The following is a 17,312-nucleotide window of genomic DNA, read 5'->3' as shown; positions in this document are numbered from 1 at the left end:
CATTCTGAGTCTTATTGTATGACCTTTTACATTCTGACTAAAAAAAAAACAACTAAATATTATATTATTAATAATTACAGTTGCTATTTAATCTGTAGTCACTGTCGAAAGATTTATACTTAACTACATTATTTCATTATTTTCTTTTTTAGTATTTTTCTAAAAGTCGTAAATGAGTGTCCAAATATTTTAATTTGTAGTGAATGTTAAATATTTTTTAGCAACATTTAAAAAGTAGAACTATCGTAAATAATTCAACACTGATAAATATGTGTATCTGGTTCGACAACAGCCATTTATTTACAAAAAAGAAAAAGAAAAAACGGCTCGGTAAACTCCAACAGGTGTAGGGGGCGTGGCTTTGCAGCCTGACAGTCCAAACACTGGGCAGTTGGAAACCCCCTTGCTTCCCTTTTCACCTGCTGCCGGTCAGCCAGGTTAATGGATAAACTTCCTACCTGCTCCAACACAACACCGAAACGAGCCTGCCCCCCGGAAGATCCACGCCAAAGGATAAAAAGTACTGCGAGTTGCTCTCTTACTAGAATAAAAAAAAAAAAAACATTTTCAGACTTCACATTTATCGCCACCGGTGCTGATGTTCCTGACGCAGAAATCAAACCAAGCGGTATCAAGCATCAAGTTTAGTTAACGTTTCATCCCAACTACACGTCGGACTGTTGTCGGGAGCTTTTCCGCAGGTGAAAACCGTAGAGATGGACCGACACAAGTACTTTATTTTTAACCAGAAGGGCGTGCTCGTACTCGGTATCCTCCAGTTGGCCTGTGCGAGTATTTGTGTGATCTGCGGGATAATGGACGCAGTTTTCCGCAAAGATACTCCGCTGAGCACCAGCAGGACGCCGCTGTGGGGAGGACTGGTGAGAACCATCCTTATTTTGTTATTTACTTGTTATTCTACCAATATGTCAGTCTTCAAACAACCTTTACACCTTGGCTTGCATTCAATTACACGCCGGCTGGTGGTTTTTTAACATTTAGTCTGATCTAATAAAACCTCATTAAGTGTCTAGTAATACTGATTGGAGTCTGGCTTGTTGGTGACTCATAACACCCTGTTGGAAGTGGAACTTTGTCCTGGCCTGCTGCTCCTCTTTCTCATTTCATTCAAACCGTTTTCTTTTGTTTTTAGATCATGGCCTCTCCAGCCGTTCTGGCACTGTTTTCCTCCAATTGGAAAAAATCAAAACTGGTAAGTGGCTAATGATTTCTAAATGCATACAAGTACAACCAACCGACAGCTCTATCCGTTTACCATAATACTCATCTACTTCCATCTTTCACTTCGTCTATCTTTCCCGTCTTAATGTGACCTTATAAGGTAAAAAGCCGTTTCCTTCTTCACCCATGGTCAGATGAAACTTGTCAGGTGTGCTGGAGGCTCTACTGCCCTCCACTGAATCTGGACCATGTCACCAACCTTTATACTTCATTGACATGAAACCGGAAAAATACAACATACATACACAGCATTTTCTGTTTTTAACCCAAACAAACACTGGTATCCCCCCCCCTCCCACCCCAGGTCTATGAACTACCTACCATGCCCAGAGAGTTTTAAAGCTGGCTCCGTTCAAAGTATTTCAAGAAAGGTGTTGCCCCACTGCGGCCTGGTCAGGGAATGTGGTGGTTGCCGATCTCAGAGCCAACATATAATATGTCTCAGTCGCAGGGAAAGATCTAAAGGGGTATCGTCATTAAGTAGAAGCAGCAGCGTTGAGAAAAGGACCATAACTCCAAGTATGTCACCTAAATTAAGCAATACCAGAATTTGGCCACACCTGGGCATTCCCAGTACACATGCGTAAAGGAGCCCAGGACACCTAATGAACATAGTTCACGGTTGGGAGATTAACTAATTTTCACAGAACGCCGCTTTCTAGGTGTAAGGTACATCCAAATTTATAGTGTATTAGTAGATGGTCTGGATTCTTAGGTGTGCCGCTTAAATTTTTACCATACGATACGACAAATATCGCCATTTATTGCATTAGGACTTGAAGTGTCTTGTGAGGGTCGGAAATTAGTTTGTAAAGTTTAGATCCAGCTGAAGGGAGCACTGATCCCCATGGAACACCATAAGTCTGCATGGCTGATCTCAGGTCTTTTAAAACATGAACTCCCTTGTTTTCTGTGGAAACAAGTCGATAAACCTTGCAGACTTTAGATTAAATGATGCAATCAGGCATCACGTGTTGAAACGATGCTAAGTAATTTCTTTGCTTATAGTGAACGACTAGAAGCTGTACAGACTGACGCCCTTCACAATGCTGTTGAACCAATAGTCTACACATTTGTGAAGCGGGAACCGTGAAATATTTTGTGCATTCATTCATTCATTCATTCATTCATTTTCTGCAACCACTTGTCCTGTGAAGGGTCACGGGGGGGCTGCAGCCTATCCCAACTGTCATTGGGCGACAGACTGGGTACACCCTGGACAGGTCTCCAGTCTATCACGGGGCTAACACAGAGAGACAGACAGCCATTCACCCTCACACCTACGGCCAATGTAGAATCACCAATGAACCTAACCAGCATGTCTTTGGACGGTGGGAGGAAGCTGACACAGGGAGAACATGGAAAGTCCACACAGAAAGAAAGGCCCCAGTCGGCCCATGGAATATTTTGTACATGAAAAGTGATTAGTGAAGTTCAAAATATTTCTGCCAGTCAAATAATTCTTGGGGCGGCACAGTGGCGAGGTGGTTAGCACTGATGCCTCACAGTGAGAAGGTCCCTGGTCCTTTCTGTTTGAAGTTTCCATGTTCTCCCTGTGTCTGCGTGGATTCTCTCCGGGTACTCCAGCTTCCTCCCACCATCCAAAGACATGCTGGTTAGGCTCATTGGTGATTCCAAATTGGCCGTAGGTGTGAGTGTGAATGGTTGTCTGTCTCTCTGTGTTAGCCCTGAGATAGACTGGCGACCTGTCCAGGGTGTACCCTGCCTCTCGCCCGATGACAGATGGGATAGGCTCCAGCAGACCCCGCAACCCTTAACAGGAACAAGTACAGAAGATGAATGAATGAATGAATGAATGAATGAATGAACTAATTCTTGAGGGCGACACAGTGGTGTGGTGGTCAGCACTGATGCCTCACAGCAAGAATCCGTCAGCCGACTGGGGCCTGGACGTAGCTGACTCCCGTCTGACCCCGCTGACCTCATTTTACAGGATAAGGATTGCTGCCACGACTTTAAAGTGAAGCCTTCAAGCTGAATATTCAGTGGGAAACACGTCATCAGCGTCATTTTAATAGCGCTCTCTGTTGTGTCTGCCTGCAGGTGAGCGTGACGGTGGTGGCCGCGGGGCTTTCCTGCCTGGCTGCGGTGGTCATAGCAGGCTACTCCGGTTTGACGCTCACCTACGGAGAGGAGGACGATGACGTCTTCCACCACCACGACAGTCCTGAAGTGGTAAATGGAAAAACTCCACAGGCCGTCTTTAATTGAGCTGGATGTAAAGGCAGAGGATCAAAATGAATGAATGCAAACAGAAAGCGTAGTCCCTCAGTAGAGCCTCTAAGTTTTAGTTTCTATTTATTTTATTGTTTTAAATGTCCTTTCTTGGAAAAACACACATAAATGAGTCGTCTCTATGAAAACATACTGGACTAAATGGACACGTGTTGCATCAACATCACATTTCTGACTCCTTAGCACGTTTCCAGTTTACCAGTTTGATTTATTACTCAACTCTGACGAAACATGCTATAACAATGTCCTTTGTTTGTCTGCACAGAAATTTGTCCTTCACAGGATGGTGAAGGGGGCCAATGCCACCATCCTGCTCAGCTGCATCATCGGCTTTGCTCTATCCTCCCTTATTGCCTACGTGGGCTGCCGCAGTCTTCCCCGCTGTGCCTGCTACGACACCCGAACTGGTCTGGTAGGAGCAACACAGTCACTGTTAACAGCTTTTAAAAGGCAGCTTAAATGTTGTTTTATGTATGGAACGGGGGACCAGCTTCCACTACAGAGCTTGTGACTGGATGTCAGGTCCAAGCTGACCTCAATCTCTCTTTCAGAATTTCTTTTATCAGTCTTTGGGAAAACTAAGGATTCCCTAGATTCTACTGCCTCTAAGAGCCTGTTCAGACCTTGTGTTAAGATCCGATCACAAGTGGCCAGCTTTGAGTACGTTGTGTTCAGACCTGGCATTAACATTCGTCTCTAAATGCGTCTCCAGATCCGATCTCAGTTTCTCGCTCTGTATGCAAATAAACCACGACATAATCTAGAGTACGTTAGAGAACAGCTAAAGACATCAGTGAACGAGGAAATAATAATGTAGCCACACACGCTCCACTGTTTGGTCAGAGATCCGAGCTCTCAAATGCGATCACAATGTCTCCGGGGTGTATTCACACCTGTCTTTTATGTGATCACATCGACCAAGATCGGATCTCGACGCGTGGTCTGAACAGCCTCTTTCTTAGGCACACCTAAGAATCCAGGCCTCTTTGACCCCCCCCTCTGTCTCGTCCAGGCCTGTATGACTAAGCACAGTGACAGTAACGTCGCAGATTTAAGCTTGAAGGAAATGCCATTTGTTAAAGACCACTACTGGTCATATGGTTGAGAAAAGGCTCTTGTTCCGATGTGTCCTTTTAGTTATTAACTTTGTTTTAAAGGTGGTTTTCATTTGTGTGTGTGTTGCAGGAGACTCTCGTTCCTCAGTATGATACTGGCGACACTGAGATGGTGTGTACGTGGCAAGGTAGGATCTAATGTTTACATGTTCTAAAACCAACTAGCAGTCAAGAGCACTTAACCACCAGGTGGTAGATAATGGTTCTCCCACATTTGAGACACTTGGATGGAGAATATCCAGTAAGAGGAGGTCACAGTTCTGTAAATTGGTGCTAGGCTAACGTTGCTGTTATAGGAAATGACACGGCGGGTATTGCCAAGCTGGAAGCCGGGGAGTATTTTTTGATTCATGAACAAATCTATGTGGAAAAGGGTAGCTGGAGATACATTTTTCTATTAAATAAGAGTACACGAAGACTATATAACATAATTTCCATAGTGTGTGTGCTCACATTATGGTAGGAAACTTATCACCATTGTAAAATGCTAGCGCACATTTTGGCTTCACATTTGTACAGAGGTGCATTGTCCACCTTTGTACACAGTCTGTTGTCCAAACTCAGAGTTACAAAAGACTGATTAATATTGCAAACCTGTTGTCATATATATAGTATACGAAATATACGCTTTTATGAAAGTCTTCAGAAATTGGTTCCATATTTTGTTCAGTCCAATCTGACCTGCAGGATCTTTAATTATAAAAGTAACTGCTAATACTAACTTGTCCACTGAGACCCAGACCTAAACCGTACTTCTTTGCACTAAAACAAAGAGAAACGTTGTCGTCATTTATTGGTTATTATGCAATCAAATGGGATTGTATGTGACCCCTGGACTAAAAATTAGTTTGCCACGCCTGATCTAACCTGTGCACAGTATTAGTATTTGTATTTGCCTGTAACACATCACTCAGTCTGAAGGCTCTCGCCCGCTAGCTTCTACTACAGATGTGGTCTTGATTGTCGTGTCCAGCTGCTGCTGATGTTTCCGTTGGTGATTATGTATGCTATCGTTAAGAGGCAGTTTAGACTTCTGCGTTGGGTTGACGGCGACAGCGCAGACCCTATGCACCTCCCCATAAGTGTAACTACGGTTTGCGGCGTCGCAGAGCACAGGAGTTGTGATTGGGGATTTTTTCGGAACAATAAAGATGGAACGCATCGAGGAAAGGTTAACTGAGGAGGTTCGGAGATACAAACATTTGTACGACTCGTGTTGGGCTTCAGTCGCCATTGTTGAAAGTGAAGCAGGAAGTAGAAGCAAAAAATTAACCAGACTGGCAAAAAAGACACATCGCCGACTAGTGTTTGGGTGAAGCCAGACTGACGCTCGCACCGGCGTAGGCTACGTACGTAAGTTACGGCGTCTAGGTCCCGCGGTACTCTAAAAGCGCCTTAAGCATTCATGTGATGTACTTCTCATCTGTGTCCAGCAGGGGGTGACGACAGACTCTTCAACTCCCCGGCTCATTTGACTGACGTAGGCACCACTGAGGAAGAGGAGGGTCCCTCCAAACTGCCTCCATACAGCAGACTGACCTGACACACGTCCACATCACAGAGACTGGTTCTTTAACCTTCCTGTTTGTGGGTGAATGCGATCACGGGGAGTATCTTTGCTTCAGGTTGTGCTCATACGATTCTTTTTTGTGAATGGACACAGAAGGGGATCCCAAGACATATGAATCTTTAGTGCTTGTGATTAGACCAAGCACTTTTGGACTGTGGCAGTGTCCTATTTCCTCTTTGGCCTCACATTTCTGTAGCTAGTCACTAAAACTGTGCCAAACTTGAATATGCAACCTGTCGAGGCTGAAACGTTTAATCCTGTGTGTGCTGTGCAAAAGTGAATTTTGTTCTGAGCTCATAAATCCTAAGACATTTTATGTGTATTTAATAAAGAAAACTGGACTGAAGAAGTGTTTAAAGAGAGAGAGAGTGACATATATTATTTTCTGAAACGTTCAGGGTAGTTTATTGCAGGTTACACACGACAAAACCACTGCAAGCATCTTCCCTTTATCGCCCCTTTCATTATTCTCATTCATGTACAGTAGCAGTGTTTGTTGATTGCGGCTTTAGTGAACAAAAAAATAAGGCAAAATGAAATTACAAAGGACACTTGGAGAACAGTATAAAGCAGCAACCAAATCTAGAACAATAACACACCCACACAATGTCTGTCTTCTGCTGTAGTCACGTTGCTGACAGGCCACAGAGATGCTTGGGATGTCTCTTTCTCCCTGCGTGCATAGCCTCTGAACAGTTAAGTCCTGAGAGAAGGCCGTTTGGTTTGATAGTCTGTGTCCTCTAAGAAGACGTAACGCGGTGGCGGTGATCAGCAGAGGAGCCACAGGGCCAGCTGTGGTTACGGCAAACATCCAAAACACTAAAAGACCCACAATTGCAAACGAACCTGATATGGGTGACAGTCGAGGGACCGCCGTGGTTTTAAAAGAGTCTGCTTATATTGTACAACAGTGCAAGACATGCTGAATATTGTATCACAGGCTTAACATACAATGTAGGTAGTGAGAGAAGGCATCCATGTACGTGAGGGGAGGCCTGGGTGAGCACTACGAAGCCTTTATCAGATGTATGTGTATTCATTGTTTAAAACGCTAACCTACACGTTACTGTATTTCTGTTTAGCAGTTTGTTGAGAACAGGACGACAGCTAGCAAAGACTAACCCTCTTCTGATTGCCTCTCAGTGTTAAAGGTTCCCTTTTGAGTCCCTCAGGAGATCCCTGGTACATTCTCCCCATCGCCAAGTGCAAAGTACTATTAGCTGCATGCCAAAACACAAAGCTGCCACTTCATTTACAGCTGCGGTAATATTTATTTATTTATTTTTGGCCAATTGGGGGAAGTATTTAAAAAAGGATGACGTGTGCACCGGCCAAAGTGAAGCCAAAATATTACAAAAACGGAATTTGGCTAGTCCCATCCACTAACATGGAGGGGGTGGAGCTTATGACCTATACTGCAGCCAGCCACCAGGGGGAGCTATACTTGCTTTGGCTTCACTTTAGAGGAGCTGTCATGGCGTCCATCTTTATTTACAGTCTCGTAAAAAAAAAAAGAACTTTTGTTTTAAATAAATGCTCACTCTAAACCTGCGTACTTCAGAGTAATGATCATATCATCATGTTTAGAAGTGCTCCTTGATTTTTTTTTTCAGAGCTTCTACGTTGTGATCGTTCTTTTTTCCTCTCAACTATCTTTTACTGCTTGCTCCTGTAACTAGTGTCCTCTAGCTGTCAACTTTTTGGGATCAATCTGTGACTAAACCTGACCTGAATGTCTCTCATGTGAGCTTATGTTCACTGTTTGGCAATTGGATTTTGCGTAATTGGAAAGGTGAAATGCAAAAAGGAACCAAGTCCACTTAGTATACGAGATTTAAACCTGCGATATCGGAAGAATGACGTATGACCACGTCGCCATGGTTGCTCCCCTTTTCAGCTCTAGCGAAACTAATCGTTGCTGGTTGACGTAAAAATAAAAAAAGACCAGATTTAAAACTGTGTACTATGAAATCTAGTATGCTGTGCTGATAGGCTTAGGCAGCGCTCAGTGAACTCTTTTGCCCCAGAGGGCCCCCAATCAGCCTCTCTACCAGGCCGAACGAGCCTAGACTACTATACCAGAGTCGAGGCCTTTCCCTTTCTTTTTTTTTTATTTTTTTTTTACCATGGTTGCTTTCTTCTAATCAGCTGATTTGTTGATTTCGGAGCTTGATATGTCATAACTGTTCCAGAGCATCAAAATAAAACGGTTACCCTCAAGATATATATAAAAAACAGTTTTCCTGGAAGTTTCAGTTTTTCAGTTAGTGATTTTATAGCGTTCAGCTTTAAAGGCACCCTGTGGAGTTTTTGATCAATAGTGGACGCCATTGCTTTTAAATGAAATCTCCACATTTTTTCTCTGCGGTTTAGACTTCTGCGTCAAATTCAGACCCAAGCGCCGTAGCCTGACGTGCACCTCCCCAGAAATCTGACTACGCGCCCCGGAGCAAGAGCTGTGATTGGTCCGCTTGGTAGCAGCGTGTTTGCGCTTTAGTATTTCTGGCTGTTTCTCCATCTCCGCAATTTTTGAATCGATTGTTTTGGATCAATAAAGATGGAACACATGGAGGAAAGGTTAACTGAGGAGGTTTGTAGATGCGAACATTTGTAAGACTCGTCTTCGGCGAAAGTTTCAAAAATTAAACAAAAATTAACCCGACTGGGAAAAAAAGACACAGCGCCAACTAGTGTTTGGGTGGTGTTGTTACAGAGTGAGCCAGCCTGACGAGTGCACAAGTATAAATGGCTCGCACCGGCGTAGGCTACGTACGTAGGTTACGCAGTACTGCAAACAAGCCCTGATGTTAACTATCTAATACGTTTAACAATGGGTCAGCAAATGTAGGTGCAAGAGCGTGAACGATGCGGCTTTTTAAATCTTGCAGATGTGTTTTGAAGGAGAAAATGTTAATTAAAAACAAAATGTAAATATCACTTGGTTTAAAGGAAAAACTCCACAGGCCGTCTTTAATCAGAGCTGGATGTAAAGGCAGATGATCAAAATGAGTGAATGCAAACTAAAAGAATTATAAAGGGGCCAGACAAAATATCACCTTCAGACATAAATCCGTTTTCACAGTCTTAACCCAAACCCCAAATGAAAAAGTCACATATGCAACTCTGTTATAGAGCGTTCTGCTATTTTGTCCACCCCCTTCAAGTTTGCTTCGGCTAGCCTCGGGACTTTAATTGTCCTTAGGAGAACTAATTTCGAAATCTGAATTTTGGCCACATTCTCTGAAACATTATAAATAGTACCCATAACCATGTAAAATCATCGTAAAGTTAAGCACAAGCAGTGAAAAGATGTATCCTCTCCGACTGGAGGCAGTAGTCCCTTTGTTTTTCTGATCATGAAGCCATTTTTGTTAGATCCATTTTGTCTTTTTTGACTTCCACTCTTCCCTTTGCTGCTCCTGCCTTCACCTCTATCAGCCCCGCGGAACAACAGGCTGAATTCGTCTCCTTCGTTCCTTCCTCGCGTTTTCCTTCTCTCAGCAGCTGCTGCAGCTCCAGCTCCTGCCTGCGTCCGCCCCGTCATCCCTTCCCCTGCTCAGGTTGATGGCGCCCCCTGACCCTTCGGGCGGCTGGCTGAGCACCAGGGGCTTCTGAGACTTCAGCTTGTGGGCTACCGTCATAAAAATAGCCTCGACGTGGTCACTGTTTCCATAGTTTCCGTCTCCTTGGCTGTTCGGGTTCTTTGCGGACGTCTCGAACAGCGGCATGGAGTGGGCGTCCGCGAACTGTTGCGCCACGTCCGTGCCCACTTGGACGGAGTCCTGGAGGTCACACTTGTTTCCCACTAGGATCCGGGGTACCTCCGTGCCCAAAGCGTGCTGCTTGCACTCCTCTATCCAGGCGGGGAGGCTGCGGAAGCTTGTAGCGTTGGTGACGTCGTAGACGAAGACGACAGCATGCACGTTGCGGTAGTAGTGTTGGACCATGGATTTCCTGAAGCGCTCCTGGCCGGCAGTGTCCCACAGCTGGATCTGTGGGAGGGAAGAGTTTAAGTGGATGAGTGGAAATTCCTAGAAGACCAACAAACTGTACTGTGCTAAGAAGAATTCTACGTTTATTCGAAAGATGATCTCATTCATCTGTGCAGCTGTCACCCAGAAAGTAATTAAAGCGCATCACTGAGACACACTGGATCACAACACAAGAAATATATTTAATAACTGAGCAAATTTCACACCAAACACAATTAAAATGTTCATTTCCTTTTGCTGGCGGCTGCAGATGAATCCTAATCTCAAATCAACATGAGCAGAAGAAGGCAGCTTCATGTTTTCCACCGAAACTAAATGTTAAACGTCAGCGGCGAAGCGACAACTTGTTAATTGATCAAGCAGCAGCGGAATTCTAAATTTCTACACGTTAATTGTGTTTGGTGTGAAATTTGCTCAGTTATTCAATGTACACTGATCAGGCATAACATTATGACCACCTTCCTAATATTGTGTAGGTCTCCCTTGTGTCTCCAAAACAGTTGTGACTCATGTGAGAATGGACATGGGCCTTCTGAGGGTGTCCTGTGGTGTCTGGCAACAGGATGTTGTTAGTGGGGGGGCCTCTGTGGATCATCCCACAGATACTTGATCAGTTTGGGATCTAGTGAATTTGGAGGCCAGGTCAACACCTTGTGCTGTTGTGCCTGTGTCGGGCTGCATCCTGCTGGGGATGTCTGCTGCCATCAAAGAGTGTCTTTGCTATGGGGTGGGGGTGTCTGGTCTGGTCTAGGTGGGTGCTACATGTCTAAGTAACATCCACACCAATGAATGAATGCCAGGTCCAAGAGTTTCCCAGCAGGACGGTGAACTGTCACAAGATGGTCAATGTTATTCACTTCTCCTGTCGGTGGTCATAATGTTGTGGCTAATCTGTGTATTTCTTGTCATGCAAAACGTCAAAAGCTGCATTGTTGTTGTATTTATAGGATCTAAATAAACCTTAATTATGAGGATTAGTCGTTTCTGGGTCAATTGACACTGACATGCTCTTGAGCAAGGCATTAATTACCATCAATTGACATGTTACATTGCTTTAAGGTTTGCTTTTTGTTGTGTTTCTCTCAGCCCTTCCTCTTCCCTGCTTCTATGCGCACTTGAGCCTTACGGCACAATGTTTTCCACATGGGGGGGAGGAGGGGGGACAACATGTCCCCACGTCCCCCTGTGTCTGCGGTGCACACCTTGATTTTCTCGCCGTCAATCTCGACCAGCCTCTCCCTGAAGTCCACCCCGATCGTGGCCTCGGTCTTGTCGGGGAACTTGCCGGCGCAGAAGCGGTAAGTCAGGCACGTCTTCCCGACCCCGGAGTCCCCGATCACGATGATCTTGAAGATGCGGGTCCTCGGCGGCGGCAGGTTCACGCTCGACAGGGAGCCGGAGAATTCAACCGAAGACCCGCTCTCCGCCATAATCAAACCGAAACGGGGGAGGGGGGGTTGACGATCAGCAGCGGCTCCTGCAATCACAGTCAGCGGCGGCTCGTAACCTTAAGAGAGGACAGCTTCCGCTCTGAGTCAAAACACTTTCTGGAAGATGTTTGGATATTAATCGACGCTCGGATAATGTCAATATACACACACTATGCTCCGATCTAAGCATGCGCATCCCTGTAAACACTCCCCAGTCCGTGGCTCAGCTGTGAAGCCACGTACAATGTTGTCTAAAGGAAGTCTCTTCTCGCGAGATGCCGCTTCATGCGGCGTTCACGGTCCCGTGGGAAGTTATGTAAAAGTCGAACCTTAAGCAGCTCAGTCCAACCGCCGCTAATACCGAATATTATGCGCGTGTATGGTCGCTTTTACCGGTATCTCTCACGCTGTTGATGTGAATCATAGACTGTAAATAAAGATGGACGACGGAGCAGCTCCTCAAAGGTGAAGCCAAAGCGAGTAGAGCTCCCCCTGGTGGTTAGCTGCAGTATAAGACATAAGCTCCTCCATATTAGTGGATGGGACTTGAGGAAAAAGTAAAACACTAAAGTACATGTCAAAATATTTTTTTTTTTCAAGGGTGGTTTCTGTTAATTTTAGGTAGCTGATGCATACTCAAGTGTTCATTTTTTTCTGATAAGTTTCGTTTTAGTTAGTTATTTGACGCCATAGAAACAGGACGCCAACACCAATCCCTCCATGTCCATCTTTATATACAGTCTATGATATAATAATAATAATAATACATTTTATTTATAGGCTCCTTTCACGACACTCAAGGTCACGGTACAAAATTGTTTAAAATAAAACACAATTAAAATACACACAAGCATAATATAGAACATATAGTTAAATACAAATGACAGATAGGATGGGAGATAGAAGTGAGACTATGGAAAGGAGTAGGCCTGCGTGAATAAATAAGTTTTGAGCTGAGATTTGAAGGTGAGTCTGAATTTTTTAAGTGTTCTGGGAGGGCGTTCCACAGGCAGGGGGCTGAATGGGAGAAGGCTCTGAACCCCATGGTGGTCAAGCGAGCAGGTGGGATGGTGAGTTGTAGTGATGAGGATGACCTAAGAGTGCGGGCAGGAATGTTTCTTTGGAGCAGGTTAGTGAGGTACTGAGGGGCGAGGTTGTTTAATGCCTTGAAGGTGAGAAGTAGGACTTTGTAGATGATACGGAATTTGACAGGAAGCCAGTGGAGTTGCTGCAGGACCGGTGTTATGTGACTTATGGGGGGGGGTTCTAGTGATGATACGTGCGGCGTAGTTTTGAACCAGTTGTAGTTTATGCATGGATTTGTCAGGTAAACCAAATAAAAGGGAGTTGCAGTAGTCCAGACGGGACGTGACCATGCTATGGACAAGAGTGGCAGTATATTATAAATTAACATATGTTACGTGCAGGAGCACCTGTATGTGTGTTTGACTCCAACTACGACATTACTTTGCAGGAGGAAAAGCTGGAGATTGTCAAAAAATGTCATCAACCCCCACTTTTCTTTTTTTTGCACAGGTTGATAAAGTATGTAAACTATACAAAAGTATATAAAGCAATATATATAATGCAATAAAATGGATATGAAGATATGTGGTAATATAGATATATAGACATAGTGAGATACATAAGATATGTAGTTGTAAAATACTGTATATCAGTTATTAAAGTGGTTATTGATTAAATCATTCATTCATTCATTTATCTTCTGTTACCGCTTGTCGGGCGAGAGGCGGGGTACACCCTGGACAGGTCGCCAGTCTATCACAGGGCTAACACAGAGACAGACAACCATTCACACTCACGGCCAATTTAGAATCAGCAATTAATCTAACCAGCATGCCTTTGGACAGTGGGAGGAAGCCGGAGTACCCGGAGAGAACCCACACAGACACAGGGAGAACATGCAAACTTATTGATTAAATCCATTTAAGCAAAAGTTAAATGGTCTCAAGCTATTTTTTTTTTTTTTATTATTATTATTGCTGAGGGGACTTCCTTATTTCTCAGTCATACGTAACAGTAGTTTGATTATTTTTAGGATTTGCGAATGATTGGTCGGACAAAATAAGACACGTGAAGACATTATCTTGAGCTTTAGAAAGAGTGAAATGTTTTAAGGCTCTTATCTAAATTATATATTGATTTTACTGCGCCCTTGCTCATTCTCCATTATGACTAGATTCAGCTCCTGCCTTGTATTGAATGATATATTGGATAACGTGTGTGATATTCACCATGAATGGTTGTCTGTCTCTCTGTGTTAGCTCTGTGATAGACTGGAGACCTGTCCAAGGTGGACCCCACCTCTCGCCCAATGGCAGATGGGATAGGCTCCAGGCCCCCCACCCCAGCCCACGACCCTTCACGGGACAAGCTGTTACAGAAGATGAATGAATGAATGAATGAATGAATGATATTCAGCATAACATAAACAGGAGGATGTCTTAATTTCTAGAGTAGGAGGAGCCTGGCAGATGAGAGCGGATTTAAATGGACAACTGGTTATTCCAGCTGAGATAGTTAGCACTGGGCTACGGCCAGATCTGCTGTTGTGGTCTGAGCCAGAGAAAGTAGTTTATTTCATAGAGCTGACTGTCCCGTGGGAAGATAGAGTTGAGGAGGCTAATGAGCGAAAAAGAGCTAAGTATGCAGAGTTAGCAGCAGATGCAGAGCAGAATGGATGGAAGGCTTATGTCCGCCCGGTAGAAGTGGGTTGCCGTGGATTTGTGGCAAAGTCGGTGATTGCTCTGCTGAGCGAGCTGGGCATACGGGGAAGGAGCCAGAGGACCGCGGTTAGCAACATGTCCCGGGCAGCAGAGAGAGCGAGCGACTGGTTATGGGTGCGCAGGAAGCATGCTCGCTGGGGAACTAGCTAAGGTAAGGAAGGCCGCATGTAGGCCTCGATTTGTTTATTACGCGATTTGTTTGTTACGTGTTTTCGGCCCGCAGCAACGGGGCGAATCACGGTAGATTTGTTTGTTTGTTACGTGGTTATTAGTTACTATATTAGCTGTTGATAGACATCGAATGGTGAGGGGAAATAGGGTTGTGCAGTGGCGGTGTGGAGGGGGGTGACTCCAGGACGCTGGAAGTCACTGTTAAGCCTTCTCGAGGTGTCCTGGGCCTAACTTAACGAAACATCGGTGAAGGGAGGTGCCCACTTGAAAACCCCAATGACACGCTGCATACTGCTGTTGTCTTCTTGTTACGTGGTAGCTATGGTTAGCTGCTGAGCGGGCCATACAAGCCAGCAGCGTATTTAGTTAATGTTTTACAATGTCTGAACTATGCTGCTCAATGGGCTTACAAGCCAGCAGCTTTTACTTAGTTTATGTAGATTATAGGTTAATTGTCATATTATATGACCATAGGTTTGGTAGGGTCTCTTAGCTGAACAGGGCCTCTAAATGTGTTTTGCCTGGGATTTTGGCACAAGGGATTATAACATCTTATCCTGTGTATTACTGAATGCTATATCTAGCCTAGGCTAGTGACTGTTGCGAATAGTGCAGCTGACAACTAGGGAAAGACCTAGTGACAGCATGGAAAGACAGCTGACAGGAGGGAATAGTCCCCACCGGGGCTACAGTGGGTTAGCAGCTCATTGTGGCAGTAGCCCAGGCTTTAATAAGCCATGGGCTACACCCTAACTTGCTACTAGGGCTGAAACGATTCCTCGAGTAATTCGAGTACCTCGATTACAAAAAGTGGTCCGAGGATTTTTTTCTGCCTCGAGGAATCGTCAATTTAATTGTGGTTCAAGCGGCCGCACGGACTACTTTCAATGTGGCACAACGTGCTTACGTCACCTACGCAAGGGAAGGCCGGGGAAGAAAGGAGGAGGAGGAGGAAGCGGACGTACAGGTGTTTGACTGAGGGAGCGGGAAAATGGCAGAGGCGAGGAGAAATAGCGACGATGAAACAGAAGAAAAAGGCGATAAAAAAAGACAGAAAATGTCGAAAGTGTGGGAGCATTTCCGACTGAAAAGAAAGGAGAACACCGTGAAAATACGTTTTATCCGATTACTCGATTAATCGATGTAATTTTCAGTAGAGTACTCGATTACTAAAATATTCGATAGCTGCAGCCCTACTTGCTACAAAGACGACTAATGATAAAATACCCCTAGAGTCAGCGAGAGCAGGGGCGGAAGATGACTCAGTTTGGACTGACACGGCTTTTGACCCAGGAATGAATTTGACACCGAGTAGGCAAGGCACGTTACTGGAAGCTACTAGTTCAGATGGAGATGGAAAGAAGCAGCAGGTTTGTGTGTGTGGCTGGCAAAAGATAACAACAGTAAAGGGCCTCAGAATCCACCAAGGGAGGAAAAAGTGCTTGGCAGAGGGAACACAGGGACCCCGCATTGATAGCTACTTCTTAAGAAGTGCATTAAGTCAGTCGGTTGAAGTCCAGCGACAGGAGTTAACCCACAGTTCGCAGGACATCAGCACCCCTAATGTTGAGGCAGGTACAAGCACTGAGGCAGACAGAGAGGCCAGCCAGCCAAAAAGGGAGAAAATTAGCGGTCAGAAAGCAAGGATCAAATGGCCAGGTGCATCAGATATTAGGCAGTGGGAGGACATCAATAGTGATTTGGTTAGTGTACTAGGTAGACTTAAAGGGACGGCGGAGAGTAAGTTGGAGAAAATGGGAGATATTATTTATGGTTATGGTAAGGAAAGATTTGGTGTGGTTGAGAAACAGAAGAAACAAGAGGGACAGGTGGTTAGATCGAGGCGTCAGCAAGAGATCGATAGGCTCGTACAGGAGAGGAGACTCCTTAAGAAGCAGTGGAGGAAAGCAACAGCTGAAGAGAAGGAAGGTATTGATTGTTTACAGGCAGATGTTAGGAAGCGATTGGCAGCGTTAAGAAGGGCGGAGAACATTAGGAAAAATAGGAAAAGGAAAGAGCGAGCTAGGTTAGCATTTTATAAGGACCCATTTAGGTTTGTGAAGTCACTATTTAGTAAGGAAAAGAATGGTAGCCTCACGGTACCAAAAGAGAGGCTTGAGGAGTACTTGGAGGAGGTGCATAAAGATACGGACAGGTTTAGAAAGTTGGCACTACCCTCTGATATTCCACCTATTGGTGAAATAGTTAGCCAGTGTGATGACAGCCCACTAAGGTGGAAAGAGGTTCAAGAAGTGGTAAGACATGCAAGAGCCTCTTCAGCCCCGGGACCTAATGGGGTCCCCTACCGGCTGTATAAGAGTGCACCAGATGTGCTGAGGTTCCTGTGGAAATTGATGAAAGTAGTATGGAAGAAACAGGTTATTCCCAAGGCATGGCGCAGGGCAGGGGGGATTTTTATTCCCAAAGAGAGGGACTCATTGGAAATAAGCCAGTTTAGACCAATTAGTCTGCTTAATGTTGAGGGGAAGATTTTCTTCAGTGTTGTGGCACAGAGGTTGTCTAGTTACTTGGTTAAAAACAGACTAGTTGATACGTCGGTGCAAAAGGCTGGGATCCCCGGCTTCTCTGGATGCTTAGAGCACACCAGCATGATTTGGCACCAAATTCAGTTAGCAAAGCAAGAGAAGAGAGACCTGCATGTTGTATTCTTAGACCTGGCTAATGCTTTTGGGTCAGTGCCGCATAGTTTGTTATGGGAAGCATTTGACTTCTTTAGAGTTCCAGGCTGTATAAAAAACTTAGTCAAAGCCTACTTTTTAGACATTCAA

At 44.7% G+C, this 17,312-nt stretch overlaps 2 protein-coding genes across 3 annotated transcripts; one reads left to right on the top strand and one right to left on the bottom strand.

Annotated features, from left to right (window-relative positions):
• Positions 1-437: 437 nt before the first annotated feature.
• On the top strand, positions 438-6,535 carry LOC311491975 (uncharacterized protein). Of its 2 annotated transcripts, none has more exons than XM_084550068.1 (6): positions 438-881; positions 1,154-1,213; positions 3,307-3,438; positions 3,764-3,910; positions 4,684-4,741; positions 6,050-6,535. In XM_084550068.1, the coding sequence occupies exons 1-6, from the start codon at positions 717-719 to the stop codon at positions 6,154-6,156; spliced, it is 669 nt and encodes a 222-aa protein (XP_084406194.1). In that variant the 5' UTR covers positions 438-716; the 3' UTR covers positions 6,157-6,535. The 2 variants fall into 2 exon arrangements, with proteins under 2 accessions (XP_084406194.1, XP_084406193.1); XM_084550067.1 differs by having other exon boundaries at positions 6,047-6,535.
• rab33ba (RAB33B, member RAS oncogene family a) lies at positions 6,528-11,810 on the bottom strand. Its single transcript, XM_084550066.1, has 2 exons — positions 11,378-11,810; positions 6,528-10,175 (listed from the first exon to the last, which is right to left on the bottom strand). Exons 1-2 carry the CDS (start codon positions 11,603-11,605, stop codon positions 9,681-9,683), a joined length of 723 nt encoding a protein of 240 aa, XP_084406192.1. The 5' UTR covers positions 11,606-11,810; the 3' UTR covers positions 6,528-9,680.
• Positions 11,811-17,312: the final 5,502 nt, after the last annotated feature.

The sequence above is a fragment of the Chelon labrosus genome, assembly GCF_963514085.1.
Source record: "Chelon labrosus genome assembly, chromosome: 8".
Classification (NCBI taxonomy): domain Eukaryota; kingdom Metazoa; phylum Chordata; class Actinopteri; order Mugiliformes; family Mugilidae; genus Chelon; species Chelon labrosus.
The sequence above is the reverse complement of the archived record's forward strand: the minus strand, read 5'-3'. Positions and strand labels throughout refer to the sequence as shown.